This window comes from Buteo buteo, chromosome 17 (genome assembly GCF_964188355.1).
Source record: "Buteo buteo chromosome 17, bButBut1.hap1.1, whole genome shotgun sequence".
In the NCBI taxonomy this organism is placed as follows: Eukaryota; Metazoa; Chordata; class Aves; order Accipitriformes; family Accipitridae; genus Buteo; species Buteo buteo.
In genome coordinates this window covers 29,903,293-29,929,185 of record NC_134187.1, presented here as the reverse complement: position 1 = coordinate 29,929,185, position 25,893 = coordinate 29,903,293, and the positions used below count along the sequence as shown (strand labels likewise).

At 47.9% G+C, this 25,893-nt stretch overlaps 1 protein-coding gene across 8 annotated transcripts in view; it reads right to left on the bottom strand.

The window, feature by feature from the left end:
• The window catches only part of LOC142041034 (cyclic AMP-dependent transcription factor ATF-7), a 70,339-nt gene that overhangs the window by 18,671 nt on the left and 25,775 nt on the right, over positions 1 to 25,893 (bottom strand). For 7 of the 8 annotated variants that reach the window (XM_075049552.1, XM_075049553.1, XM_075049556.1 and 4 more), the window contains 2 exons: positions 5,023 to 5,119; positions 1,744 to 1,862 (listed from right to left, as the gene is read on the bottom strand). In XM_075049552.1, the coding sequence (XP_074905653.1) occupies positions 1,744 to 1,862; positions 5,023 to 5,119 (216 nt within the window). Of the gene's footprint in view, positions 1 to 1,743; positions 1,863 to 5,022; positions 5,120 to 9,828; positions 10,024 to 25,893 lie in introns of those variants that run through there. The other variant, XM_075049560.1, reaches the window with a different exon arrangement.

Here is a 25,893-nt window from a genome sequence, read left to right as displayed (position 1 = left end):
TTCGTCCTAGCATCTAACCTAAACCTCCTCCTTTGCTGCATTTTAAGTCCTCTCAAGGGAGGGAAAATTGCGGCAAGAGGGTAAATCCGGGCATCTACGGATGTTCTTGCTGCTCGAGTGGGGTGCGGCTCCAGCGCCTCAGCTCTGCACCGATTTACGCAGGGGCTTTGCTCATGGTAAGTGCAGTAACCGTTTACCTGCCCTCTTAAGCAGAGATGTTGCACTGGGAATCACAAAGGAGAAGGGATTAACATGCAGGAAAGTTTCAAACCACTTAAAGTGCCTCCAGGGAAGCGCCTGCTGTGCCTATGTTTTTAATTAACATGCTGGTGTAGAGACCACCCTTGGAACTGGAGGACAAAACATAACAGCAGCAACTGGGCTCGATGCGGCCAAATGTTGAAAGCATCTCAGAAATGCAGGAGGCAGCTCTGGCCAGGTTCAGTGAGTGACAAGCCATCTGGGTCTGGGGACCTCGCCTGTGCAGAGATTTTCTAGGAGGGATAATGCTTTCCCTAACGCCTGAAACCATCCCAAGCTTCACGCTGCCGCGTTCGCCTGGCTGCCAGCGGAAATATTTAGACTGCAGTCATCCTAAAGCAAAAAAGGAAAACAGCTAACAGCCTAAGGATCATAGCTGCAGCTATTAGGTAGCACAGCCCAGGAGATGGGTGGTCTTACATATAAAACAACTGGCTAGACTGTGGGCTGCTCAACCATTTATATGTGAAACCACAAACGAAAAGCTACCTTCTCCCAGTGCTCAGGGTCTGGGCTGCAGAGAACAAAAGGCAGGGAATTCAGAGCATAAAATGCCACGCAGCCCCGACAAGGCCCTGCAGCATACCAATGAGAGAGATCAATTTATGCTTTAAAGAGCCCTGTTATTAGAAGAGCGGGTGAAAGACAGTTTTCAGTTTTAATTCTGAATTCCTCCGTTCCCCATCTCGGTGAAGATTTACGTGGCTGTGCTCCTGCAGTTTATTTCCAAGCAGCGCCGCTGACTGTGAGCGTATGTACATACATATATCAATTTAGTAAATGTATGTGCCAGTCTAAGAGCCCAATACGCATCTGCTGCTCCTCAGATCCTGGAAAGGTGGTGTGGGGGGGAGAAATGTCCTTAATTAGCTGCTATCTGACGAGATCCTGTTGTCCTTCAGACCCTTGCGCTCCTGAGGTTGGCAGGGGCAGCCTGAATCGATAGCGCTTGCATATGAGGGAGCTCTTTGTTAGAAAAAGCCTCACTCCTCCATGGAGCCCGGCTCTCTATTTGCATGTACTGTGACACTGTTCAAATGCTAAAGGCACACGGCTAAGCTTGGTCCCTTCCCTGCTGATTGCACCTTAAAGGCATCATCGTCAAGGATCTTGATCCCTGAGGAGGCTCTGAGTGAATTTTTGCTCAGATCCTGAGCACAGAGTCCTGCTCTTTTCCCGCATCTCCTTCCCAAGGTGCGAGGTATTTCGGGTACTGCCTTTTTTTTCTTTTTTGAAGTGAAAAGCCAAAGGAATAATAAACCATTAAAATCTGCTCTCACCAGGCCTCGGATTGCAGGATAGCCAGCCAAAGTCACCCAAGTTAAAAAAATAAAGTCCCATGTAAGCCAGCATATTAAATCCGAGACCACACTTAGTTACCCTACAACATATGCCTTTCATCAGAACAGCACCGTCCCCCCTCCAGCCCCCACAATATGCACCCGGCTCAGTTTTACGGCAATGGTGGCCTTTGCCTCTTGCCTTTTTCTCGTCATCTTCTGCGGCTTTCTTGAACTCGTGCTCAAAGGAGCTGGCCAGTTCATTGAAGAGTCCCACTTCTTCGCAGTTCTTCAAGAACCGAGTTGGGGTTGGAGTCTGATCTGTTTGGGTTGTAACACCAAGCATCGGTCAAAGAGAGGCTAGAAAATTCATTTTAATCACCTTAGTCCTCTCTGGGGACCCCTAGCAAATGTGGCCTCTGTTTTGTGGAAGTCTGGATGCTTTTCTGCTAAGGTGTATGTCATGTTTGTAAGACAAGTGACAATTCAGAATGGGGAAAATAATTCCTTGTTAATTTTGTTTCTCTGGTAAATGCTGTTCAAAGAAATCATTGCAGCAAGACGCATGCAGTGATTTCTGTGAAATTCCTGCCTGTGGGTCGTGTCCTGTCCCTCCTACCCCAGGGTTTTGCTTGTCCTCATCTGAATTGCTGCTGCAAGGAAGGAAAATAGTGGGGTTTGATCTCCCTGAAACAGCAGATCTTAAAAATATGGAGTGATGAGAGGGGAAACGGCTGATTGAAGCAGCTCCACCGCTGATGTGGAATAGAGCTGAGAAGAGTTGCTTCTCTCCCTGTGCCGGCTCCGTACATTAATGCACATCCTAGGACAGACGGCTACGTGGGAGTGCTAATAATTACCACCACTGTCCAAAGCAATCCCTCTGGGGCCCGTTTTCCACCATATTAACACGTTGAGTCATGATCTCTCTGGCCATCACCCAGGCTATAAAGCAGAAAGAAATCTCCCCGCTCCCAGCGAGCCTCGTTTTTCTGTGTGACGTTAGGTCAGGAGTCCAGGTACTAGCAGGAGCCCAGCACAAACATGTTACACTGAAAGAATCCACCTGGCAGAAAACTACATAGATTTTTAAGCACAAAGGGGATCCCTGGGATAGTTTAGCCTGACCTGCTGCATGAAACATCGGCTGTTTGGCACGGATGCTCCCTGTTCGAGTGCACTAGCTGTGCTCGAGCTGAAGTGTCTACGGAAAACATCCCATTTGATTTCAAACCGGCCAGTGGTGGAGAGTCTCCCACAGCCTTCGGGAAGCGACTCCAGTGATTACTTCAACTTGCTGTTACAGACCTACACTTTATTTCCAGTCTGACTTCAAACCCTACCTATTGGTTTTGTTAATAAAGTAAAGGCCTCCTCTGAGCACACTTCGGTTCCCCCCCAATCTCTCTTCATTAAACCAAGAAACTGTCAACTAAAGATCTCAGCAGGAGGCTGTTTTTCCAGTGCTTTAACAGCTCTCAGGGCTCTTTTCGGACCATTCCCCATTTAGAAATGTCCTTCCAAGCCGCGCACACCAGCCCGGGGCCCAAATCTCCAGCAGAAGTTTTCACAATGCCACAAAGCAAAGCCATATAACGTCTCTTGTCTTACCCTTCCCCAATTCGTACCTCCAGGAATTACAGCAGCTCTTCCACCCACAGCATCACCCCAGAAGTGCACGTTCCCATTAAATAAGTCTCTCTGCTGCCAGCTAAAACCGGCAGAGAGAGAACAATTCTTTACGACTCTCTTTAGCTTAACCGCAGAGTTACAGCAAGAGATGTACACTGAATCCTCCTGCTCATTAACACACGGGCTGCTGCCCTGGACTCGGCACAAAGCAAGAGGGAGGGAGAGAACAAGAAAACCCAGAGACAAAATGGTGGCTTAAAAAAAAAAGAAAAAAAAAAAGGACATTAGGAACATAGGGCAATAACGCCCTAGATCTCACTGCTCAAAGCCAGCATGCTTTATAACCCTTGCAACCCCCCCGGCAGCTCTATCTACCATCAAGATCTCTGCCAGGAAAGTCTGTGTTAAATAGGCTGGTCTTGCACTGACCACAGCTAAATAAGTTTGGGGTTTTTTTTGCTTTGTGGCTTACCCCAGAGTGACCCACTGAGCATCAGCCCAGAAGAGCTAGGAGAGGGGGCTAGACCCGCCCTCGCTGCTGTTCCTTGTGCTAAAACAACAGTGTTCATTGCACCCACGGTTTTACCCCTGAGAGTTTACCCATGCACAGGAGGAATGTACACCTCCGGGAGCAGCTAAGATGAGGGCTTTTAATGCCACATCCCTGTTAGAGCCGGTGGAATTTCAGCTGGAGATAGGACTGTACCCCATTTCTGCTCCCTCATCACCACCCAGGCAATTTACGCCCTGGGTTTATCAAGCAAAAGCTAACCCTCCCGCTGTGCACCCTGTTTAGAAAGGGGGTGAACTGAAGTAAAAATAACCTTTAGGAATCTGAGGTTTCTTTCAGCCCCTGCCCCAAATTCTTCACCATCAACTCCCATTAGCCTGATCCCATTTGAAATTAATTCTCCCTCTGGGAGCCTGTTTCGTCTCTGCAAGCCCTCCCCTCGGAGAAGCTTTTTGCCCTTCCAGCAAAGGCTGCACGAGCTCTGTTACAACCCTACCCACAGCTAGAGTTAACTTGAAGGCTTTAAGAAACCAACTGAATTGCTATTTCCTACTTCAACACTAAATTTGGGCTGGAGATGAACCTGGGAAAAGGGTGCCAGGCTCTTGCAGCAGACGCTTCGTTTCCCCTTATGAACTCTTCAGAAAGGCGTCAGAAAGCATTTCCTCCTCTCTTCTTGTTCTCAGCAACAGCCTTTTCATCCAGCGGTAACACAAACCTCATGCCCTTTTAAGAAGCCTGAATGAAAGGGGACTGACAAGGCAGGAGAGTATCTGTAACCGGCAATGATCTGCTGCCAGACAACAATATATGTATTTTTTTTTCCCCCAATCTTATAAAGGCTGCATTGACCGCACGCTGCCAGAGCGCCTCATTTGGGCTCTGCAAATGCACTCTCGGCAGTAGCCAGTGCACTCGATGGCGTTTTAATTTATTAACTGCTAGCCTAAAAGCTCAAGAAAATTGACACCTGGGCTGAGGAGAGGAAGCTGGGTTTGTCAGATTTTGTTCATCGTCCTCAAAGCACATGCAGAAACGTGAAAGACCTTTTGTCCATAAATCTTCCAGTCTTAATAAAAAGGGTGAGAGAGCTAAAAAAAAAAAAACAAAAAAAAAAACCAACCCCCACAAAACCTGATACTACCATAAAAAAAGAAAAAAAATAGAAACTTGGAAGCCTCTGGCTTTCCTTTCCTCCTGATTAAATGCAGATCACAAGAGCTTTTTATGGGAGGTAGAGACGTTTTTCAGTGCATCTGGTCCCTGGTATTAATCTTGCAGTCATGCTATATTAATGTGCACCATTTTCAGAGCTGGCCTGGATTGAACGCCGCATACCTGCTATGATGACTGAGTCAGTTCGAGCAGGGCCGAATTTCAATGTCATCTCATGCTTGTGTTTATGAACCGCCAGGTGGTCCTCGTTTGTAAACCTCTGAAATGAAACAATTTAGAAAATCGTGAATAAATGCATTTTGTGTTTTACGGGTACATCCTGCAGCAGGGTGGGGGAGAGAGCCGCCCGGAGAGCAACTGTAACACAATCGCTGCCGAGCGTTAAGCAAAACCAGAGCGGGACAGATTGTTTGAGAAGCGGTGTGTGAACACATTGCTCAAAATGAAAAAGCCATTACATGGGGCTTCTGGGGAATGGGGGACAAATATTTTTAATAATCCATTTTTTTAAGCGGCAGGGCCACACAGCGGCTGCAACCGACCTAGGAAATGCAAATCCGCCCCGCTCGGTGAGATGCGCCGCTTTATTGCTGGCTAATGGAGGGATGAATTAGGTGCTATTAGGGGTCGGGCAACTTTTTTGGATGGCGTGCGACAGAGCTGGCACCCGCCTGGCAATTCAGGCCGTGACTTTATGGAGCAGGACGGAGGCGGCTGCCCGTCGTCCCTGCCCGTGGCTCTTTGCGATGGCACGGAGCAGCCCGAAGTACGACCACCGTCAAACCGGAGGAGGGGGGGATGCATTTCACACGCCGTAAAGACGCCGTCTGAAATTCCACCTGCGGGAGAACTGCAGGATAAAAACCCACCCGTGATGGCTTTAGGAATGTGCTGGGTGAGGGGGCTCACATCCACCCTGCGAGAACACGGAGGCAGGGCTGGATGCGTGGGGCCATTGCTGACACCCGGACAAAAGGGCAGCATCGCTGCTGCGGGGCTGCTTTGAACGGCCGCACCAGCCCCAAGCGTCAAGATTGAGGAAAGTGAGGGGGGGGGGAGAGGCAGGGATGGGGTTAAAGCAAATAATCATAAAGACCCGAGGATGGATTGCGCCTCTCCTAATAGACTGCGACAAACCGGGCGGCTGAGGGCATTGCACGGGCCGTACTGCAGGATTTTTATGCATCCAGGAGCCGCGCAGCATCAGGCTTGTTTCTAGAAAGAGCTGCTGCTGCAGCAAAGGATTTCTGCCCTTTTCCCCTTCCTTTTTTCTCTCTCTTTAAACCATCCAACAAATAAACCAACCCAAAGCCACCTGTTTCTGTGAATTAGCTCAAGCGTGACACCCCGGGTTCGCTCACTCTTTCCGAAGCTTATTTACGACTCAATTTTTTTATCGAGCAAATCTGCATTTTCCAGGCTGGAAGCCGCCGCGGCGCCTTCCCGGGAGCCGTGCAGTGGGGGGGACGTTAGCGGAGGCAAGGGACAGCACTGCCGAGACAACGGGCGCATCCACACATGTCCCATCCATCTTCCCCTTCGGTGCAATAACAAGTGTATTACGCAAAGTGTCCTTCAAACACATTGTATCAGAAGGTGCTTTTGATAGTGACTCGTAACTGGAGCTCAAATTAAAAGAAATTAGAGCTGGTGGGTCTTAACACGCTTGCAGGGAGAAAACCAAAGAGGTATTTGCCCACGTAACCCCAGGCATACACATGCCTGCCTTCCCAGCCACCGCTCCCCGATTTGGTCTGTAACTAAACCTTAAATAACATTTCTCAACGGTTTTGCTGAAGATACACATGTTCTGGGTTTCTTTCCTCCCCGCAGCTTCTGAAACCCTCAACTCTGCTCCAGCCCAAACGTGACTCATTTCCAAACAGCATTACAAATCTCGGCAATGCCAAAAAGCCACCGAACAAAGGAGAAGTGAGCGAACTGCCGCCGTTTTCCGAGGGAGACAAAATTTGCAGCATCGTTTTGCATCGCACCATAAAGCGCTCACGGAAGGGGGAACCGGGGAGAAAGGGTGGGCACCGACACTTTGTCATGTTTCTGGCCCAAAACCGCCCTGGCTTTTAACATAGTCGGCTGCCAACCCCGCTCGCCCCTTGCGACGCGGTGACGAGCTGTTAGCGGAGGAAAATAGGTGGGTTACGGTAAGCAGAGAAAAATAAATCAGTTTTTTTGTGAGGACAGAGGAGCAGCCGGTTTCAGATGAATATTTAGTAGGCAGGCGGCCGCTGCTCCTGCGGCGTCTCAAAATACTAAACATGCAGAGAGAGGGGGAAAAAAAAGGAAAAGGAAGAAAATTCCCAATTCTCCGGCTCCGTTTTGTACTGGGTAAAGAAGAAGGAGATTTTTAGGTCAATGAGGGAAGCAGTAAGAGGATGAGGTGGAGAATGGGGTCACATTTCTCTCCCCCCTATGCTCTCCCCACCAGCCCCAGCTCCACGAGGGGCACGCTTCAGCCCAGCCTCAGTACTGCTGAATTTATTTTAATCTTTCATTTTGCTCCATCGCAGGAATTTTTATTTTTTTTTACATTTTTTTTTCTAGGGCACTTTTCCTGCTTTTGGTGTGCGTTACAGCTCTATTTAACATCTTTATGTGGTCTCACTAGCTTGGGAGCGCTCTCTTTCTCTGCACAGAAATGCTCACAGACACAATATATCTTTCTACATACATTTCCAAACGCCGAAACCTAGAGGCTGAGTCTGGCACTTCAGTTCTAAATCATGTCATTTTACACAGAGAAGAAAGCAGGGGGGGTGGGGGGAGAAAGGGGAAGAGTAGGGGGGGAAAAAAAAAAAAATCGAATGAGTTAAAGCCACAGCACTGGCTTTAATATTTAATCTCCTTCCATCAGCAGCTGACATATAGCAGTGTTATTTCAGCCTGCTATTTTGCGGGTGTCTGAATTAAAAAGAAGATGTAGACTGTAAACTCTTTGGGGCGAGGGACAGGCACTGGGATAACGCTGCTGCCTCCGTACTGCAAATCGGCCCCGAAAGCAGCAGCGACTCTTCACGCTGCAATGGCGAAGGGCTGCATAAAATAGAGTTTAAACACCGCACACAGCCCTGATTTCTGCTTTTCTCTCCCCTTACGATGGCCCTACGACTGCCTTCAGTGCAGGGGACAGAGCACATGGATGGCATTTGGGGTTTGGATAAACACGGGGCTGGGTTTATTTACCCCAGAGACTGTAACAGCTTTTTGGAGAAAACAGATTTGAGGCAGACTAAGGCTGGCCAGTCCGCATTCTTTACTCAACAGGCTGTGACAACTCGATGAATAAATGTGCTCATTTAAAAATCTTTATTTAATAGGACACAATACTTCCAGCTGGACCAACACACCATCTTCATTAGAGCAAGAGCCAGAGAATAAATGCAGTAGGCTGAAGCCTGGATCTTTAGTCAGAAGGAGATTTTTCCATCAGCTTAATAAGCACAACATGAGAAATGAGGGGTTGCTCAGGGTTTTTCCTTGCTTTTGTAAAGCCTACAACTGCATTTGATGCAAAAGCAGGGTCAAGCGAGCGCCAAACCCACTGCAACCAACCCTCCGACCGTGCAGGAGCCCAGGCACTCGCTGGCTCTCCCGGCAGCTCCAGCACACAAGCTGCACGGCTATTTTTTAACCTTGACAGTAATTTTCAGAGAACATAAACACCGGCTGCGCACCGAGCCAGTTGCCTGGCCAAAATTCTGTTTTAATATAGACCGGGTGTAGGCTGCAACAGCACACTGTTCTACGGGCGCATGCTTGTAAAAAGGAGACTTTACCTTGCCAAAAGCACAACCTCTGGTACAGTCTCACCAGACCTGAAAGGGGTGAGGAGCCAAACCTGTCTCCATCAAGCTCATCACACGGCTGAATTAATAAGCTGCCATTAATACAGGGAAGCCGAAACGCTGCTCCAACCTTAACTCCAGCACAACAGTGTGTTATTCTGCCCATGGACACCATGGTACTGCCGTGACACGGTTGAAACACCTGGATACCAGGGGAAACAAAAGAAAACAGCACGTGTCTTGCAACTGCAGGGCTGGATGTGAATGACTGCACTAAGCACACCAGCGTGGATAAGCTGAACTCAAAGTCATCGACTTTAAAAGAAGCCACAATAGGTTTCACTTACGAAGTCCGTCTGGTTGCTGTGATGCCCTACAGCGAGCGATTACGGTGTGATCAGCCCAGGGTGAGGGGACCAGGGGGATGTCCTGGGGTCTGCCTTGCTTTCCTGGCACCACCTTGGGCAAGGGGCACCTACCTCCTTCATTTGGGGACCTCCCGGTGCGCAGGACACCCACGTGAGCTGGGAGACAGCGGCGTGCAGAAAGCAAGGCCAATGCCACTGGGAGATGCTGGACCTCCTGCATGCATCCCAGCCCACCCAGCGTCCGACGCAGCACATCCTCCCCACGCTTCCCGGCTGCGGCAGACCCGCTGCCTACGCCCCATCCATACATCTTGCCGTGACAGGGCTCAGATGGATTTCTAGCCGCATGGCAGGCTGGATAGATATTCCCCGTTCATTCCACACAACCGCAGAGGTAACTAATGCAGGGTCACGGATGCCCCCAAGGGCTGGGTGCCCAAAGGTTAGCTGTTACAGCTGTGAGTGATGTGACCCCCCAGTTCTTGCACAGATCTGGGCTCCATCTCACCCATTTCCCATCTGAGCAATGACAACGATAATTCCCTCCCTTGCAGAGAGGCTGTAAGGATTAATTCGCTAATGTGCATAAAGTGCCCCGATACTGGAGTGATTCATAGATTATAAAGGCCGGGGGGACCATTACAATTATCTGCCCGGGACCACGTGAATCCCCAGATGGGCCCAATTCCATAGGAAAGGAGGCGTCACGAGATGACGAGGAGGTAGCGCCGCAAAGACTTGTTGGTTTGAAAGAATGCAACAATAGTATGGCCAAGTTGACTTATTTTTACACTTACGTGAGATGACACAACAAGATTTTGGACCTGTTTCCTCTTGGAGGGTTCCCCATAAGGCGATGCACACTGGGCCAGGTTTCAGAAGAGCTCGGAGCCCACCCGCTCCCACTGGAAAGCTCGTGGCTATGTTTTCGAAAGCAGCCAAGGCACTGAGTCCGTGCAGCTCGAAGGTGGCCGCAGCAGCTATGGTTACCGAGCGCTTCTGGAAAGCTGGTTTCAGTGGCAGCATCCTTCCGCTAGAGGAGGGAAGAGACAGCACCTCTGTGAGCCTGAATGAGGATAAACGAGAAGAAGAGTGAAGGTTTAAGAGTGATCAGCTCAAGAACAAAAAAAAAACCAGATCGTGTATCGCACATACAGGTATTCAAAGAGTTCTGCCGCTCCTGTTCGAACACAAAGCCTTTTGCAGGAGGGGGAGCGGCTGCTCGGTGGACTGTGAGCACAGCACAGGCTTTATATAGAGAACGCCCCTGAGCCAAGGTCATTTCACCCCAGCCCGTACAGGGGAGAAACAAAAACCTGAAAGAGAGGCAAGAAGGTAATCTCCACGGCCGCATCAGCCAGGAGACATCAGCTCAGTATCGCTTCAGGGCTTTGCTTTGTCGCTGCCACAGCGGGGCCATTTCTTGCATTGCAGCAGGATGCTTGTCTGCAAGTGCCCGGTGCCCTTCTCAATTCATAGGCAGCAGGAAAAGCTTATTTCTACTCACTCAGGTCCTGTGAAAATCAGAAAGACCACAGCCAGCCCAATCACCTCAGAAAGGAGCGGGCTTGGATGCATTTTGTGCAATGCCCCCCTGCAGCTCCCCCCCACCACTAAAACTGCATCAAGATTAAATCTTGAAATGTTATTTTTGGCTCAGGCAGCTCCAGGGACCCATGTGGCTATGCATTTTACCTTAAAAATCTGCTTACATCCTGCCCTATGATTAATTCACGTTCCTTTTTTTTTTTTAAACAAGGAAAAGAAAAAAAAGAAAAAAGAATAATAATCAGAAACTTCAGCCTGTTCACAGGCAGCATTGGGTGCTGGTGTTAGCAAGCCACGTCCAAACAGCCAAAAAACCCTTTAACAAACACTTTGTTTGGGACGAATATTGTGCAAACCACAAAAATTTGGCTTTTTTTCTTTTTTTGCTTAGAGAGAACCATCTGCCTTCAGATTTTGTTTTTCTGGGGTATTGTGTGTTTTGTTTTTAAGCTAGTTATCACGGATCGGCACTGCACAGCAGCATCTTCTCTGTGTCATATAATCTGCCCTCCAAATGCAGACGGCTCCATGTCGGCTTCTCCCATCTCCAGCAAGCCGAGGGAGAGCAGCAGCAAGGTTAAGATGCCAACGCGTGACACAGGACACTTTGCTTTCCCTGAGATCAGCACCTGGGAGGTGACAGACGAGCTGCATTTTTTATAAGGCAGTGACGACCAGGCCGGAGGGAGCGGATTTTTACGGGCAGTTCAGTATTCAGCTCCTACCAAATCACTGGTAATTAGTGCCAAGATACTCAGGTTGCTCCACAAACTTCCCTGAAATTTAAACAAAGAGTTAACCAGGTTCTGGAGCCCATCCCATCCCGTTGTTCCTCATTCCTCCTTGGCCAGAAGGGCAGAGCATTTAACTCGGAGTAGGTAAATAATTTAATTTACATTTCTATAGCTTCCCTTATCCCAGAGGGCTTCTCATACACATGCCCCTCCACCGAAATGCAGGTGTTTCAGCAGGGGGGAAGGCAGCAACCATCTGGCCTACAGCACACCATGTAGCGGTTAGGAGGGAAGCATTCGGCCAAGGACATACGGGGCAAACTCTTTAATAAACTCTGTATTCAAAGTTGTTTTTTTTTTTATTTTAATAAAGTCTCATATGGTAGACACAGCCTCTCCTTCATTTCCAGTGCACCTGAGTTGTGCATCAGCACGCCCGGGTGCAGACAAAAACAACCACCAACCCGCTGGAGCAGCCAGCAACTGACCTACTCGGCCAGGAAGGCATTTATCCCAGCTGCATTTAACCTGGGTTGGACACTGAGCGCTTCGGCTATCAAACTCAAGCCTCCAGCTACCGAGGAATTTCTCTGCAACACACTGAAGGACCATGAACCAACCTCCTCTCCTTTTTACAAAGGGACACATGTAGAAAATTAGCAGATGGTTGAGGTGGTTTATTGAGTATCTGGGAGGAAAGCAGACCCTTGTTTTGCCCAAGGTACACCCAGCCGCTGCTGATGAGGAGCCCTCAGGCACAGCTCCTCTGGGACGGCCACTGGAATTACAGCCCAGACCCCGGGACGCAAACCTGACCTGGGAAGATCAGGCTCCTAAACCTCCAATGGGTCTACACTACGTGAGAGCAGGCAGGATTTTCTAAGACACCGATACCCTCCTCCTTTGCTTGAGCGATGCTCGAGGGCAACAGACACCTCAAGGAGTCAAGTCCGCTCCCCCTGGGCTCTCTGTCCACAGGCATCGGCTGCTCCATCCCGTCAGCAGCAGATCTCTGCAGCCAGACGCAGACGAGCGATGCGGGGACCTGCCTGCAGTCGCACAAAGCCTGCGGCGCTTGGCTAGAACCTGGAAATGCAATAATTATTTACTTCCACACGGTGGAGCATTTTTAGCCTTGTTTCGATAAAAGTGAAGGTTATTAAAATACATGTATTAATTACCGCTGCCACATAACTTAAGAGGAGAGGCACAGCGGTAATTAACGGAGGTGAGCGAGGGGGTGGAGTTGCAGAGCGTCAGCGACTCCACAGCTTGTGCCTATGGATACGCGCCTGCCCCATGGGAACCCCCAGATAGCTCCAGTGTGGATGTGAATCATTATTACGTCCCCGGCTCGAATCCCAGCAGCACCACAGGTTTTCAGTGTGACCTTGGGCAAGCCATCAATTCTTCCCCTACCTACCAGACAGAGCAAATAAAAAGGGAAAAGGCACCATACTTCACGAGGGCGTTAGGAGAGGAAGCCGACCGCGCATGCAAGTACCGGGAGCCATGTGAGAAGCACTGCAGAATAAAAAAAAATATTAACAAAGGCAATTACAGCTGTGTTTCCCTAACCGTATTTCAAGCACGGGTGCTCGGTGATTCATTAGGAGCTCAGCATCTCTTCCCGTCACAAGAGCTGGGGAACAGAGACCAAGGAAAACGGGCAGAGGCACGGCAGAGGGCAGGGAGCTCGGGCTAAGTGAAATTCCTGCCCTGCCCTACCGCAGAGAGCTGCTCGGGCTGAGCAGTTTAGGAAGTTATGCGGCATTGCGGGAGGAAAAGGGTGAATTATGCAGCCGTGCTGTTGTGTTATTCGTGAGGCCCTGCCCTCGTGCAATGCAGAGAAAGAATTGTGAGCCCCTGGTGCTGCTGGTAGAGCAGAAAGGGTAAAAAAGAGAAGGAAAAAAAAAATCCCCCCCAAAGACTTCAGATCTACCACAGAAACCCAATCTGGGCTCCTGCCTTCCCTTGCAAGCCTCTGCTGTTTACCAAATGAGTCACCCTTCCTGCCTTGAACGCTCCACAGCTCCTGAATGAATAATCTGGGAGCAAAGACTCTTTCTCGGCAAACAAACAGCATCAGCAGCAAGCCCCGCACAACGCATGCATGCGAGAGATAATTTATAGAGTGAAAAGAAAAGAATAACAGGAAACTCCTTCTCTGCATACCCCGAGAAACAAGAATGTATGTGTAAAAATAATTAAATCCGAACTGGAGTCGATTAATTTGTCTACAGGGCTGAGGATTTGTGCTTTGGGAGGCTGCACGGGGATCTTAAAAAGTCTCTGGACGGTGGCCAAGTCTGTCAATACCGCACGGGCGAGGAGAGGCTTTGGCAGCAGGTGCCGGAGCACATGCAGCTCCGGCTGCGCCGTGGTACAAGCCACTCCGGCTTCCCTGCTCCCTGCCAAGCCATACATCGCAGCCGAGTGCTCGGCCTCAGTAGAAATGCAGCCCTTAAGCCCGGGGTGACAACAGGGAGTCTTGCAGCCTGCACGTCCCCTGCACCTGGCGGGGACGCTGCGATGCTCCCCCAGCAAGGCAGTGCTATCGGCACCGGGAAGGAGAGCTTAAAAATTTAGGTAAAGGGAAACAGAGTGGTTTGAGCCAGCAGAACTGAGCCAAAACCAGGACTCGGATGTCTCCCTTGGACCCGAGATACCCAACGCAGTCGTGTCTGAGCAAGGGTTTGTGGTCAGGTCCTCGAGCAGCAGCACAGCACTGCAGGGGGCTGCTGTGCCCACGCGCAGGACGATGGTATCTCCCTTTCTGTACTTACCCTGGGAAGAGCATAAGAGAAAGCTGTGCTGGGAAAGTGGGACTCCAGCAGCGGACTCTGCTCCGAACAGCCGGTCCCTCAACTCCAATCCAACCCCCTCACGGTCATTTCCAAAGCAAATTCTCAAGGGCCGAGGGACTGGAGCTTAAATTTGGTCTCATCCAAGAGGTGTGGTGGTTGTCCTCTTGGAAGATGCCTTGCACTAGGCTAACATGATCCGCTCCGCTGTACTATTGTTTCAGGGCTATGAGAAAGCCGATCCTAAAAAAAAAAGTTAGCTCCAATGGAAAAAAGCACTCATTGTGCCAGTATGCTGCAGCTTGAAAAAGTCGATGTGACTCAGCCTTGACCTTTGAACAACACTACAATTAGAAAAAGGATGCTATGGTCCCCATTCAGTTTTTTAATGCATTGGAAGGTTGATTTCCTTCAATTCATTTGCAATATTGGGTGCACGCCTACCCATTCATGATGTGTGAGCCTCTCCTTACAGGCTTTACTGCCTGAAAAAAGGGGTGGTTTTTGTGGACCAGCTAGGTCCTGAGCTAGGACCTCTCCTGGGGAAGCTCCAACAGCAACAGTCTGGAGAGGGCATCATGTTAAGTGACAGAATTTAAGTGGCTTAGAGGCTTGGGTTTTTTCCCCCTTTACTGTTGGCATTTGCTAGTCAGAGGGAACAAGCTATAAGGAAGGGTAGACCCACATAACCAGAGGTGCGTGGGCATGATTTCAATACATCCACATAGTCTAAAAATGGGGAGGGTAATTGTTGAGGTTGGTAGATGGGATATCATCAAGTTGAGAGGGGCAAGATGCAGGAGGCAAACTGAGATTTATGGATCCTTGCCTTGAGAAGCGACTGGGGCATTTTGGAAATGAGCTGTAGAAATACGAGGGGTCTGGCCCCCTTCGTCTATACCTAGAAGTATGAGCTCTCTGCAGAAGCTCAGTGGAGATCCCTTCAGCCAGCTCCGATTTCCACATATGTCCCAGTGTAAGATGTGAAATGAGAGACTGAGGAATTCACCAAACCCGGGCAGCGACTCGGCCAGAGCCAGTCCTGCCCTCACACCATCCGTATTTATGGAGCTCCCAGATCTTACCTGAGGGCATGATTTCCCCCCAGAACTAACCCATTCTGTAGCTCCCTTCATCTTCTTTATTCCAAGAAGCCCTTAAAGCACAAACAGCTTTCCAGCACCAATCTCACCAACACCATGCATGAAAACGCATCCTTTCTTTGTCCCTCTCCACATCTTTCTCCCAGAGATTTTGGCTAACCTGCAGAGTCCCTTCACTCTTTTTCTGCCCCTGCTTTCCAGACACGGATGTAAAACTAAGTCCTGTATTTTATAAAGGACCATGATTACCCATGATAAGTTGTCAGATGTCAGCGCACCACGGTAATTAAGCTTTTAAAAGGAGATAGGCAGCAGCAGAAAAAAAAATCCGGGCGTTTGACTATTTTTGCCTCTTGGAAGAGCCACCTGTTTTATCGTAACAGGTAGATTTATGGGCATATTAACGTGGCGCTGCTGCTCCCACCCTGATGAGGTTCTCAGTGACCCTCTTCTCTCTCAAGATTTATGATTTCTCAGAGCAGACTATTGCAGAGGGGTCTAACTTCAAGCTCTTTGCCTGACTCCATCCTGCACCCAGAGTGCTAGGAGATCTCCTGCACCAAGGATCTGGATCCTTTTTTTCCCCCAAATCATCTGCAATCATTGTGCAACTGCACTGTCTTTCAAAAGGTGCCAAGTTTTCCCCAGCAAGTCAGGTCAGGTTTACGGGGAAGCAAGTCTCCTTGCTCTTCTCACGTTCATTTCCAAACAGCTCGCAACGCCTGCCATTACAGGAGCTCACGACGGGGACGTTTCAGCTGTCTACACAACAGGATTACATTCGAGGAGTGCATTAATGCGCTCCCAGCTCTTGGGCACTTGTCTGTGTACTTAGTGACCCGACAAAATCCCCAGCAAAAGCCTTTCTGTGTCTGAAGCGGACTCCCCAGCTGCAATTCGCACCAGCCCAGGGCTCTCGCTCGCTTCTAATTGCCTCCTCAGCCGCTCCTGGCTAATGGTAAACCCTTTCAACATTACCTTCCACCTGCAGCCCTTAATAAAAATTAAGTGGATAAACTCTTAAGTGCAAGAAAAATCAGACGAGATAGAGCCAAGCATAACGCAAGCAGCTTTCCCATAAGCTTTTCCCCTCGTTGTTTGATCTACAGCCCTCCTCCCCAGCCCCGTCTGTGCTCCCAGCCTCGCAAGCAGAGATTACCCCCACTGAGGTACCAACTGGGTGATGATTCAGCGATGTAGAAATATACAGCTGAGGTCACCAAAATCGCTTTACTCGCATCCTTAGGGTCTTAACAATTTTTTCCGCCTACGTTATGGGCTGCAGATAATAAAATTTCACATGCAGTCAAAGCAAAATGCATTTAAATTTTCTTCTAAAGCTTACAAATGTTTGAGGTTTATAGCAAACATCACACAAGCCTCTTAAAAGGGAGACAAGCTAACACAGCAATCACAAATTGTTTTTAATACCTAAAACGTGTGCAGGAAACACCTCCCCCAGCCACAGAAACAAAAGCTTGGATTAATACCCCAGCGAGTAGGTGAATTAGCAGATTTTACAAGTGCAGAAGCCAGAATTAAGATGTCAACAGCGATGCTGTGCAATGAAGAGCTCGCACCTGTATCTTCAGCGCTGCAAGTATCTGGTAACACATCGCACAGTGACTTTGCAGATGCCTGGGGTAGCAGAAGCAATGGGGAAGGCAGGAGTCTCGCAACAAAAAAGCAAAGAAAAGAGCCAGCAAGATACACACAAGCAAGACATCAGTGGAATGATCTGCTCCTTACTTTTAAGTCTAGCTTGGATTGCTTAAAATCCAGTCCTTTGAATATTTATTCTTACGAATGAGCTTTTTTGAGACTAAACCGCTCGTCTCCCTGTCTGAAGCCCACATTATGGGGGTTTAAGCAGATAAACATGACGGGTGATGCTTTGAATTCCTGTCAATTACTCTAGTGACCACAAAGCCCTCCCTGTCTATCCCCCAAAATAAACCCCGCTTCTCTGCCTAAAAGCAGCGACTGACACAGCTACACAAGACACATTTACCATTTATAAATAACCTGAAGAAGTTAAGAAGCCAAAAATCTTTAACTGCCCCAAAGACAGACTAATTCAACATTTTGCAAGAACTTCATTTTATGAAATGGTTTAATTTAGCAGGCTTTACTGCTGAGATTAATTTATAGCTTGTTTTGCACTGCTGCAAAACTCTCCCACCCCATCCCCTATACACACACAATTCTTTATTGTCTAGATGTTTACTCTCAGGGGGAATTTTAGGACTTTAATGTTTTTATTGTTTTAATCCAGCATATAAAAAAATTATTTGAGCAAAACAGCTGGTACAAGTGCTTGGGAAGTGGTGGTGCAGTTTCTCAGCTTGCATCATTAAGCAGGTGTTAAATAAACACGATGCCACGCTCCTCCCGAGATTTACCACGGCAGGAGATTTGCAAGGAATCTTTTAAGAATGGCAGGGACGCGACCGAGCCGACAGCTCAGAGTCTCCTGCACGGACCTTTGCTTTTCTGCCAACACACCCAGGACCTGCTTTAGCCTAAATTCCTCCAGACAGTACCACTACGCCAGGGAAGGGGAGAACTGTGGCAAAGAAAAAATCCCCGCTTGCTACCTTCTGTACACAAAGGGGACTTCTGCAGATAGGCCACGTGCCCTGTTCTTTACGCACAGAGAAGAAAAAGCCCAAAAGGTACTTTTTTCTTTCCGACATGCACATGCTAGCCCTTTGTGTGGCTACAGCATCGCAACCCCCCCAGCGGCAGGATAACACAGCATTTGCCCAGCGAATCCATCAGTACTTTACAAATCTCACATTTCCTCCCACGCCAAAAGAGCTACTAGAAATAAATATATTTATTGTGAGCTTTTACACCTCAACCCAAGAACTGACTCTTTAAGAAAGGTTCTCATGCAAAGCAGCAAACCCCAAGGGGAGAGAAATGTTAGCCAAAAACCCCCTAAAGCTTAAAAAAAGCATGACTAGAAATCCCTTCTATGAATAGCTCCGCTTTCATTCTCAGATCTCACATGAAATCTCTAGAAAGGACACGAGAAATTATGGCTTAAAGGTTTTTTTTCCACCCTGCTCTTCAGCAACAAGATGCTCGGGGGGGTTTCTCCCCACAAAGCGCATAAGGACACGGCATGTCCCATTTGCCCGTGTTCCGGCATCACCGCTACCGCCGCCGCCACGGCTGGGGAGAGCCGCATCGATCGCCCGACGCGTTGCTTTGCACCAGCAGCTGTGCTGGCCCAGCTGCCGCAGAGGGGCGGAGCGGCCTCCGCCATCCAACAATGCCCGACTTCGGCCCGGCGAGCATCCTTGGGAGAAAAAGAGAGGATTTTAGCTGCCTTTCCAACTACCAAGAGCCATCTCTAGCTGCCTCATCGCGTCTTTGCAAAAGTTCAGTTGTGTCCTGGGATTAGAGAACTGAACAGGGGAAGCGGGGTCAGGAAAATAAAAAATCCCCTGGTTATTTGGATATTGAAATAAAACCAGGTCACAGGCTTGTTGGTTACTAATAACTCTGTGCAGGGCCTAAGGAGCTGAAGGAAAACATGACACTCTTTCTCCTTGCGACCCAAAGCAGCCTCCTCAGCATCGTTTTTGCTGGGGAAGGAGATGGAAGTCCCAGGTAGAATTGTCCCTACTTGTTTTTTTTGTCCTTAAGTGTCAACTTGCCTGGATTTTATGCAAGAAGTTTACAGAAAATCCTGCAAACTCATGAACCTTTTTGAAAATTACACTTATCCATGATGGCAAGATAACGATGCCTTTGTCAAAGCTATGTGCAGCATCCGCAGTCGGGGAGTAAGTTATCTGTTCATGCAGTAAAATAGAAAGAATTTGTAATTTTCTCAGAGATTAGCAGACAAGTACCAAGTAAAGCTTTGAACAACAACAACAACAAACCCCCCCAAAACAAACCACAAAACCAAACAGCCTTGTCTTCAAAAGACTGTTTTTAACATAAGGAAATATTTTACTGGCCAAAATAAAATCTACAGCTCAAAAAAGCCAGGAAAAATTCAATCCTGAGTGTAAGGCAGACTTTGATTGTACCTTAAGATCTCTCTCTTGTTTCCTAACCAACCCTCCTTCCTCCCTCTTAAAACCTCCAAACCCAGTGCCCTATTTCTCGTTTGCTTTACAAGGGACAGCAGCTGCCATACAGCAGGGATGAAAAACAGGTTTTGCAGTTCTGGAGATAAGATCACATGAGGTTAAACTCACAAGCCACGGTCAACATGGCAACACTCACAGGTTCACATTCGGCTTCGAGAGTATGCAGCTACCGGCAGCTTTCTGCTCTTATTAAACTCAAGACCACAAGCAAGCTTTTAGATCAGCCTAATTTCAAGTTAATAAAAGAGCCTGGCTCAATTTATGGCTTCGTGCTAGCAGCACATGCAGTTTGCATTTTTGATATAGAGCAAGAGCTTTAGGTAAGGACTGGGCTGAGATTAGTTTGTTCAAAGCAGAAACTCCATGGTCATGAAACTCCTTTAAATCAAAAAGAGAAGTAACCATTCCCTGCAAGTACATGGCCATGTTCCTCTGTGGATATTTTTGCAGCCCTGATCATGTTGCCAAGAAAGGGGAAACGCTCCATTCTCGTTCCCCCGCTGCTGCAGAATGTGGAAACCATCCCATAATCTGGGAATAACGAGGGTATGGGTCAGTAAAAAACCAAAACAAAACACAAAAGAAAACAGAAATTGAAATAATAAGAAACCCGTCAGTGTCTGAGAAACTCCAGACCCGATGCGATGGGCTTCGATGGGCTTCGCTGTCCTGCGAGCAGCACAAGCGACTGGTGCTGTGGGTGTGAGATGGGCATGGGGGCTCTTGCATGCTCTGCGAGAGGGGAGGCAAGAACAGCCTTACCCTCTTTGAAATGGCAAGCCCCCGAGTAAAGCGCACACATCACTGGATATTCTGCAAAACCTCCATCCCCTGGCACCGTGCAGAGGCCACTTTTCAAGCAGGGGATGCTCTCCTACATCGATGTCCAGAGTAACAACTGCTGCTGACTTTCCTTCCTGCTGCCCTCAAGTACGTGGCATCAAACAGCCCCAGTAAACGGGGACTAGTAGCCAGGATATGTTCATATTCATATAAATATATATGTAGATATACATATATGACTGCTTATGTAGGAACATATCCTGGCATGCACGGTCTCTCTCTGTACATATATATTTATAGTTGCTGAGTCTGCAAGTCACCCATCGAAAAGCAGATGGCTTAACAGTCCAGCTTTCCCTGGAAATAAGGCTTGATGCCCCGCAGCGCTACTCGGCGCCCTTCCTCTGAAACGAGGAAGGTTAAACGAAGTTTTAAGCGCCTCTGAAGAAAACCGTGCTGCTGCCTCCAAGCTCTCAGCCCCCCATCTCACTGGCAGGAGGGGCTCCCTTTGCACAGGAGACCAGAAACGCACCTTCCCCAGCGCCGCAGCGCAGCGGTAGGTGCATTTCTGATGTGATTTGTGACCAGTTGAAGAATCCTTTGGGAGAAGAGGTGCTCCAAAAGGGCAATTAGATCCATTACTGGCTATTCTATTGCCACATGAAATAGGTTTACTAGTTGTGTGCCGCCTCATATACTCCATTTTTACGCCAAAATGAACAAGTATGCTAATGAAGCGATTGGAAAGCGTGCTTGATACGGCGGCAGCGGACGGCGAGCCAATGCTTTGCAGCACGGCTCATCCTCTGATAGCGTTTTCTTTGACAGGACCTGCACTAAAGCTGGCTTCTGCATATTTTAAGGCGTTATTAGGTATTCTGCAGCCTCGGCACAGCATCTCTAAGACGATAGAGGGGAAAACCATGCAGCTATTTCTTCAAATCCAGAGGTGCTATTTCTTCATTTTAATTGCTGCAGCAGCCAATATGGCTAAGAAATCCTAAAGAAGGCTTGTTCTAGAACAAGCATTCACCGGAACAGAAATGTAGAAGCTATTGCCAACCTCACTGCATCTCCAGAGCAAGAAGTCAAAGTCACAGCCCACATGTTTCTGAGAAAATCTGAACTAGAAAGGAACTAACATGAGTTGAAGGTACTTATCTCCTCTACATACCCATTAAACTGATTTGTGCTAGTAAGCAGTTACTTCACACAAAAAAACCCCACGGATATATTTCATCAACCAAATCTGGGAGGTTTCTAGTGAAATATGCAGCTGAGCCTTATCAAGCATGTCCACTGCGGCTCCCAGAGACCTTTTGCCAGTCATATTCTAGCACTGCATGCGCAGTACACACAGGAGGAGGACACTGTGAGAGCTGAAAATACATGCAATAACAGTTTCCAGATAAATTTTGCTGCAATGCCTGCCCTTTAAGACAGCCTCCTCCCAGAATGGCCTTAGGGGTGGATGTCCCAGCTTGTGGCTGTCCCTGCATAGGAGGGAAAAGCTGTTCTACACACCCAGCCCTTCACACGTGGCTGCAGAAGGCAGAGCAACTCCGGTGGCTCCCACGAGGAAGGAGAGGGAGGACGAGCAACAGTGTGTGCACACACTGTGCTTGTAACATCATGCAGTTTCACTTAGAAACATGTCCAGTTTCCAGATTAAGTTGCCTTCTACCAGTTGGCTTCTTCCGATGAAGACTTTTTAACAAAACCCCTATACAAAACACATCACCCCAGCAGATTAAGGTGAAGATCTCACGGGTCTCTGCATCCTGCTATCAGCATCCTTGATAACAAAGGCTGTCCTGAGAAGGTATTTGGCAGCAGGATTAAAGCCGGGAAGCTTATTCGCCTGCAAAAGGACAGCAGAGAGCAAGAAAACCAGCAGGAAAACAGCGAGGACACCATGCAGTAACTGTTACTCTCCCACCGCTAGTTCCACTTTCAAGCCGGCCATATGCCAGTACAGGAACCAGGTGTTGCAACAATCCCTGCATCTGTGGCACTGCAGCAACCATCCAGGGGTTATTTTTAAACGGCAGCATTTCACATGGGGAAGGGGGGGAGGAAAGAAAGGCAGCAAAATAGAGGAATTAGCAAGTCCAAGAAAGGGGGCAGGAATGAAAACCAAGCCCCACACGCTGGGTGGGGTGTGACAGCTGCACAGCACCATCCTGCCCCGTGGCACGAGGCCATCGCCCGGCACCAGCGCTAATAAAAAGGGCATTGGGGATGACTGCAGCCTGGAGCTGCGACAGCAAGCGCACCCCTCCGGGAGGGGGGAGAAGACTGCGCAAAGCCCTTGCAAAAGAAAAGCCTTTTTCCTGCAAGGACGGCTCAGAGAGCCGTCCTTCTGCAGCACGAGGGGCTTCCAGATTCATCACGGCCAGACCGGCTGCTCGGTCCCTGGCTTTCCAAAGTGCCCTGAAAGGCTGTCAGCATGTGCTGAGAACACCAAAGCAGCCATCACGCTAAAAGCACAACTCCTAATTAATACCTAATCAGCCAGAGGGGATGCAAACATGTTTTCCTGCAAAGAATGAACCACCGGCATTTCACATTATTAAAAGTTGAGTCTTTGGCAGAGGCTTACACGGCAGTTTCTTCCCAGAGCCACAGGATTTGTGCAGAGGTCCAGCGAGTCCTTTGGCATTCAGGCTCTTATTTAGAAAAGGGGAATTTGGAAAGCTGTCCAGACCCATTTCCATTTGACAGACAAGTGTCTGTGTCGGTTCAGCACTGCACACGTGCTTCAAATGCAAAGCAGAGCTGGCATTCTCAGAACTGGCAATGAATCCCAGCCATAGGAATGATAAAGATTTTAACTTACAGGAAATGCTGCTATTAAATAATATTTAAGTCTTAATTATATTTTAAAACAGCCATTTTATAAAAAAAGAAGTTCTATTATAGTGCTTTTGTAGTTAAAGGTCTGTCAACATTTCCATTTTAAACCTTCATTTCTAGGGGGTTTATAATTTGGTCATAAAAATTCATTCTAGGCTGGAACTTGGCATACAGGGGCTCAGCCTAGGAGCAATATTTTTTATTATCCAATTTGGTTTAAATTGGTTTGGCCGTTTTTAAGTTATAGGAGTGTAAAAAATAAACGTTTACTGGTTTCAGATGCCTTCTCAAGCTTATTATTATTCAAAATTAGCTTTCCCCTCCCCACCTCCAAAAATACCTTCAGCAAGAGGTGGGAGATATCATTTTACTCTGCTGACAATACATGAGTTACAATTCAAATTAATTCACTTCTTTTGATGCTAACTACCTCAAGAGTTACTATAACCAACCACTACTTTTACACGGACCCATTACATACTGTAAACGCTTGGAGATTTGTGTAGCATCTGCCATTTTGTGCTTGATGTACAGGTACTGCAGCTGTAAAGGCCTTAATTTGAAATAAATAATTAACTCTGGAAACCTGCATTCCTGTAAAATAATAGAAGACCTTTAACCAAGATGTTTCTCTGTTGAATTTTATTTCAGCTGTGGCAGCTTCAAATAAAAAGCTGCAGATGTGAAGCAAGCAGGCGTATACAGCTAGGAATTCCTCGCCACAGAGCTTCAGACGTTTCCTTCAATTTAAAAAACAGAAAAGAAACTCTAGTTTATGGCTCAGCTCTTCAAATCACTTGGGTGCAGTAGGGACACAACATATACGTGACTTTGCATGCTAACTACAGACAAGGGGTATCTGTGCCCAAGCATAACAGAAAGCTCGGAAGATTTTATTCTCGATCCATCATTAACATCCACAATTTTTCATTTTAATATTTGATTGGTAGCTGGGGGCATCAGCTGCAGCTCGACCCCAACCCTTTTGGGCATGCAGGCGAAGTCTTGTGCTGCCTGGGGCCACCTGCAAGGGCTCGCAGGCGGATGGGATCTGCTTCCCGTGTGATCCAGCCCTTTGCTTGGGTCCCCTGGTGACACACGGCATCCAGCCCCATGACATCGTGGTGTCCAGGTCACCTGGGGGCCCCTGGAACTGAGACCTGATGTCGATCGTGCCACATAACCCTGGAAGGGGCAGTTGCAAGTCCTGCTCTTGCTTGCCACCCTCACCACACCTATCCAGCTTTGGCGATTAGCATTATCCACCCTGCTCCACAGAAGCCATTCTCCTGATTAATAAGCCTCCAATTTCCAAAGACATAACGGCTCCTACCTCATTAAATCAGTGGGTGTTAGGAGTCTGAATTCTTTAGGAAAAACACCCTACGCCTGTGTCCAAGTCCAGTCCCACTCAGTTTTCGTGCCAGGACAGTAACAATTTCTACTGGAGGACAGGGTGTCATAACTCTGCTTAATAACCATTTAAATTCCTGTTTGCTCTAACAGCAGGTAGCCAATTGGGCTGAAGTTTCTCAAAGATTCAATTTTAACTCTCTGAATTTCTTAGGCAGTTTGTCTGGCTTCCCTTCATAAGCTTCAGGAACAAAGTCTCAAGAGGCAGACTCTAAGGAGGCTGTTAAATCAACACACAAGTATTTCTTTCTGTACATGCTCATATTCAAACCGAACACATTCGTGTCCTGCACATGCGTGGTCCTGGCAAGGGCTGGCAGCAAGCTCCAGCAGGGCTGAGACATCCCTTTGGATTTTCTCAGATAAGTAAAGAAGGCTCCCGGCAGCTTCGAGACAGGGAATATTTTCTTACCTTTTGCTTCATGCCATAACTGGAAGGAAAGAAGGACGGTAACAAAGCAAACCTTTGAAATTATCTCAAAAGAAAGATGCTTTGTTGTAAAGTAAGTGGGCATGGGCACTTTCTTCTTCCCACCTCTGGACTGCTCTACACGCCTGCCTACTTGCTTCACTATATTATTCTGCCTCTCTTAATCACAATAGCTTGTCTTGAATGATCTGTTTCCACTGAGGACATTCAGCCACTGACAGACCTGCAGAGACAGGGACAAGACTCCTTCCTCGCACTGGCGGAGCTGGTCCCTACCTGAAACTGGGATGGAGATACACCGGTACAAATCACAGCTCAGGCTGCTGACAGCAGTAACTCCATGGCTGGAAATCCCACAGCAAACCTCCAAGAGGCCAAGGGACTGTGCATGTCCTGGGCCACTCGAAAGTTTGAACTGTGACAAGAAGAGCTCACTGCTTCTTGGAAAGAGAAGAGGGCCATTTTTTCCTCTCTACACCAGGACTCATATAAAAAGAATAATCTATATTCATTTGGATTATACAAGCTACAAAACACACCTTAGTTTCAGTTCCACATTTAACCAATCGCAGAAGCCATTTGTTGCCTCGTATATTACAAAGCAATAGAGATTTAAGGGATAATGGTCATGGCAGCAGAGTATACAAAGCAATAAACTGCTTTTGAGGTTGGTTAAATGCCAAGTGATGCTGAGGCCTCAATGCCATAAACATTATTTCTATTATATGACAAGATAAGAGGATACAATAAACCACAAAGAAGAAAAATCATTTTCTGGCCTCGTGAAAGTTCTGGGCTCCACGTTTCTCGGACACTGCACGAGCATCACCTCAGTGGCATGGGTTTAAGGGGAATAAATTGTTAAATTAAGGGTGGGTTTAAAAAAGCAAACGATTGTTTGAGGAAATGGCCTGTATAACTGTAGTGCTGGAATTAGGGCCTGAGTGATGATTTGTGTCACTTATAAAAAGTGAAATGGTGTGGAGTGGGGAGGCAGGGGCTAGGGTAAGTCCTGGTCCCAGTAGAATACATTCAATATTATGGCTCCTCCATTAGTTTGGGCAACAGGAGTGGACCAA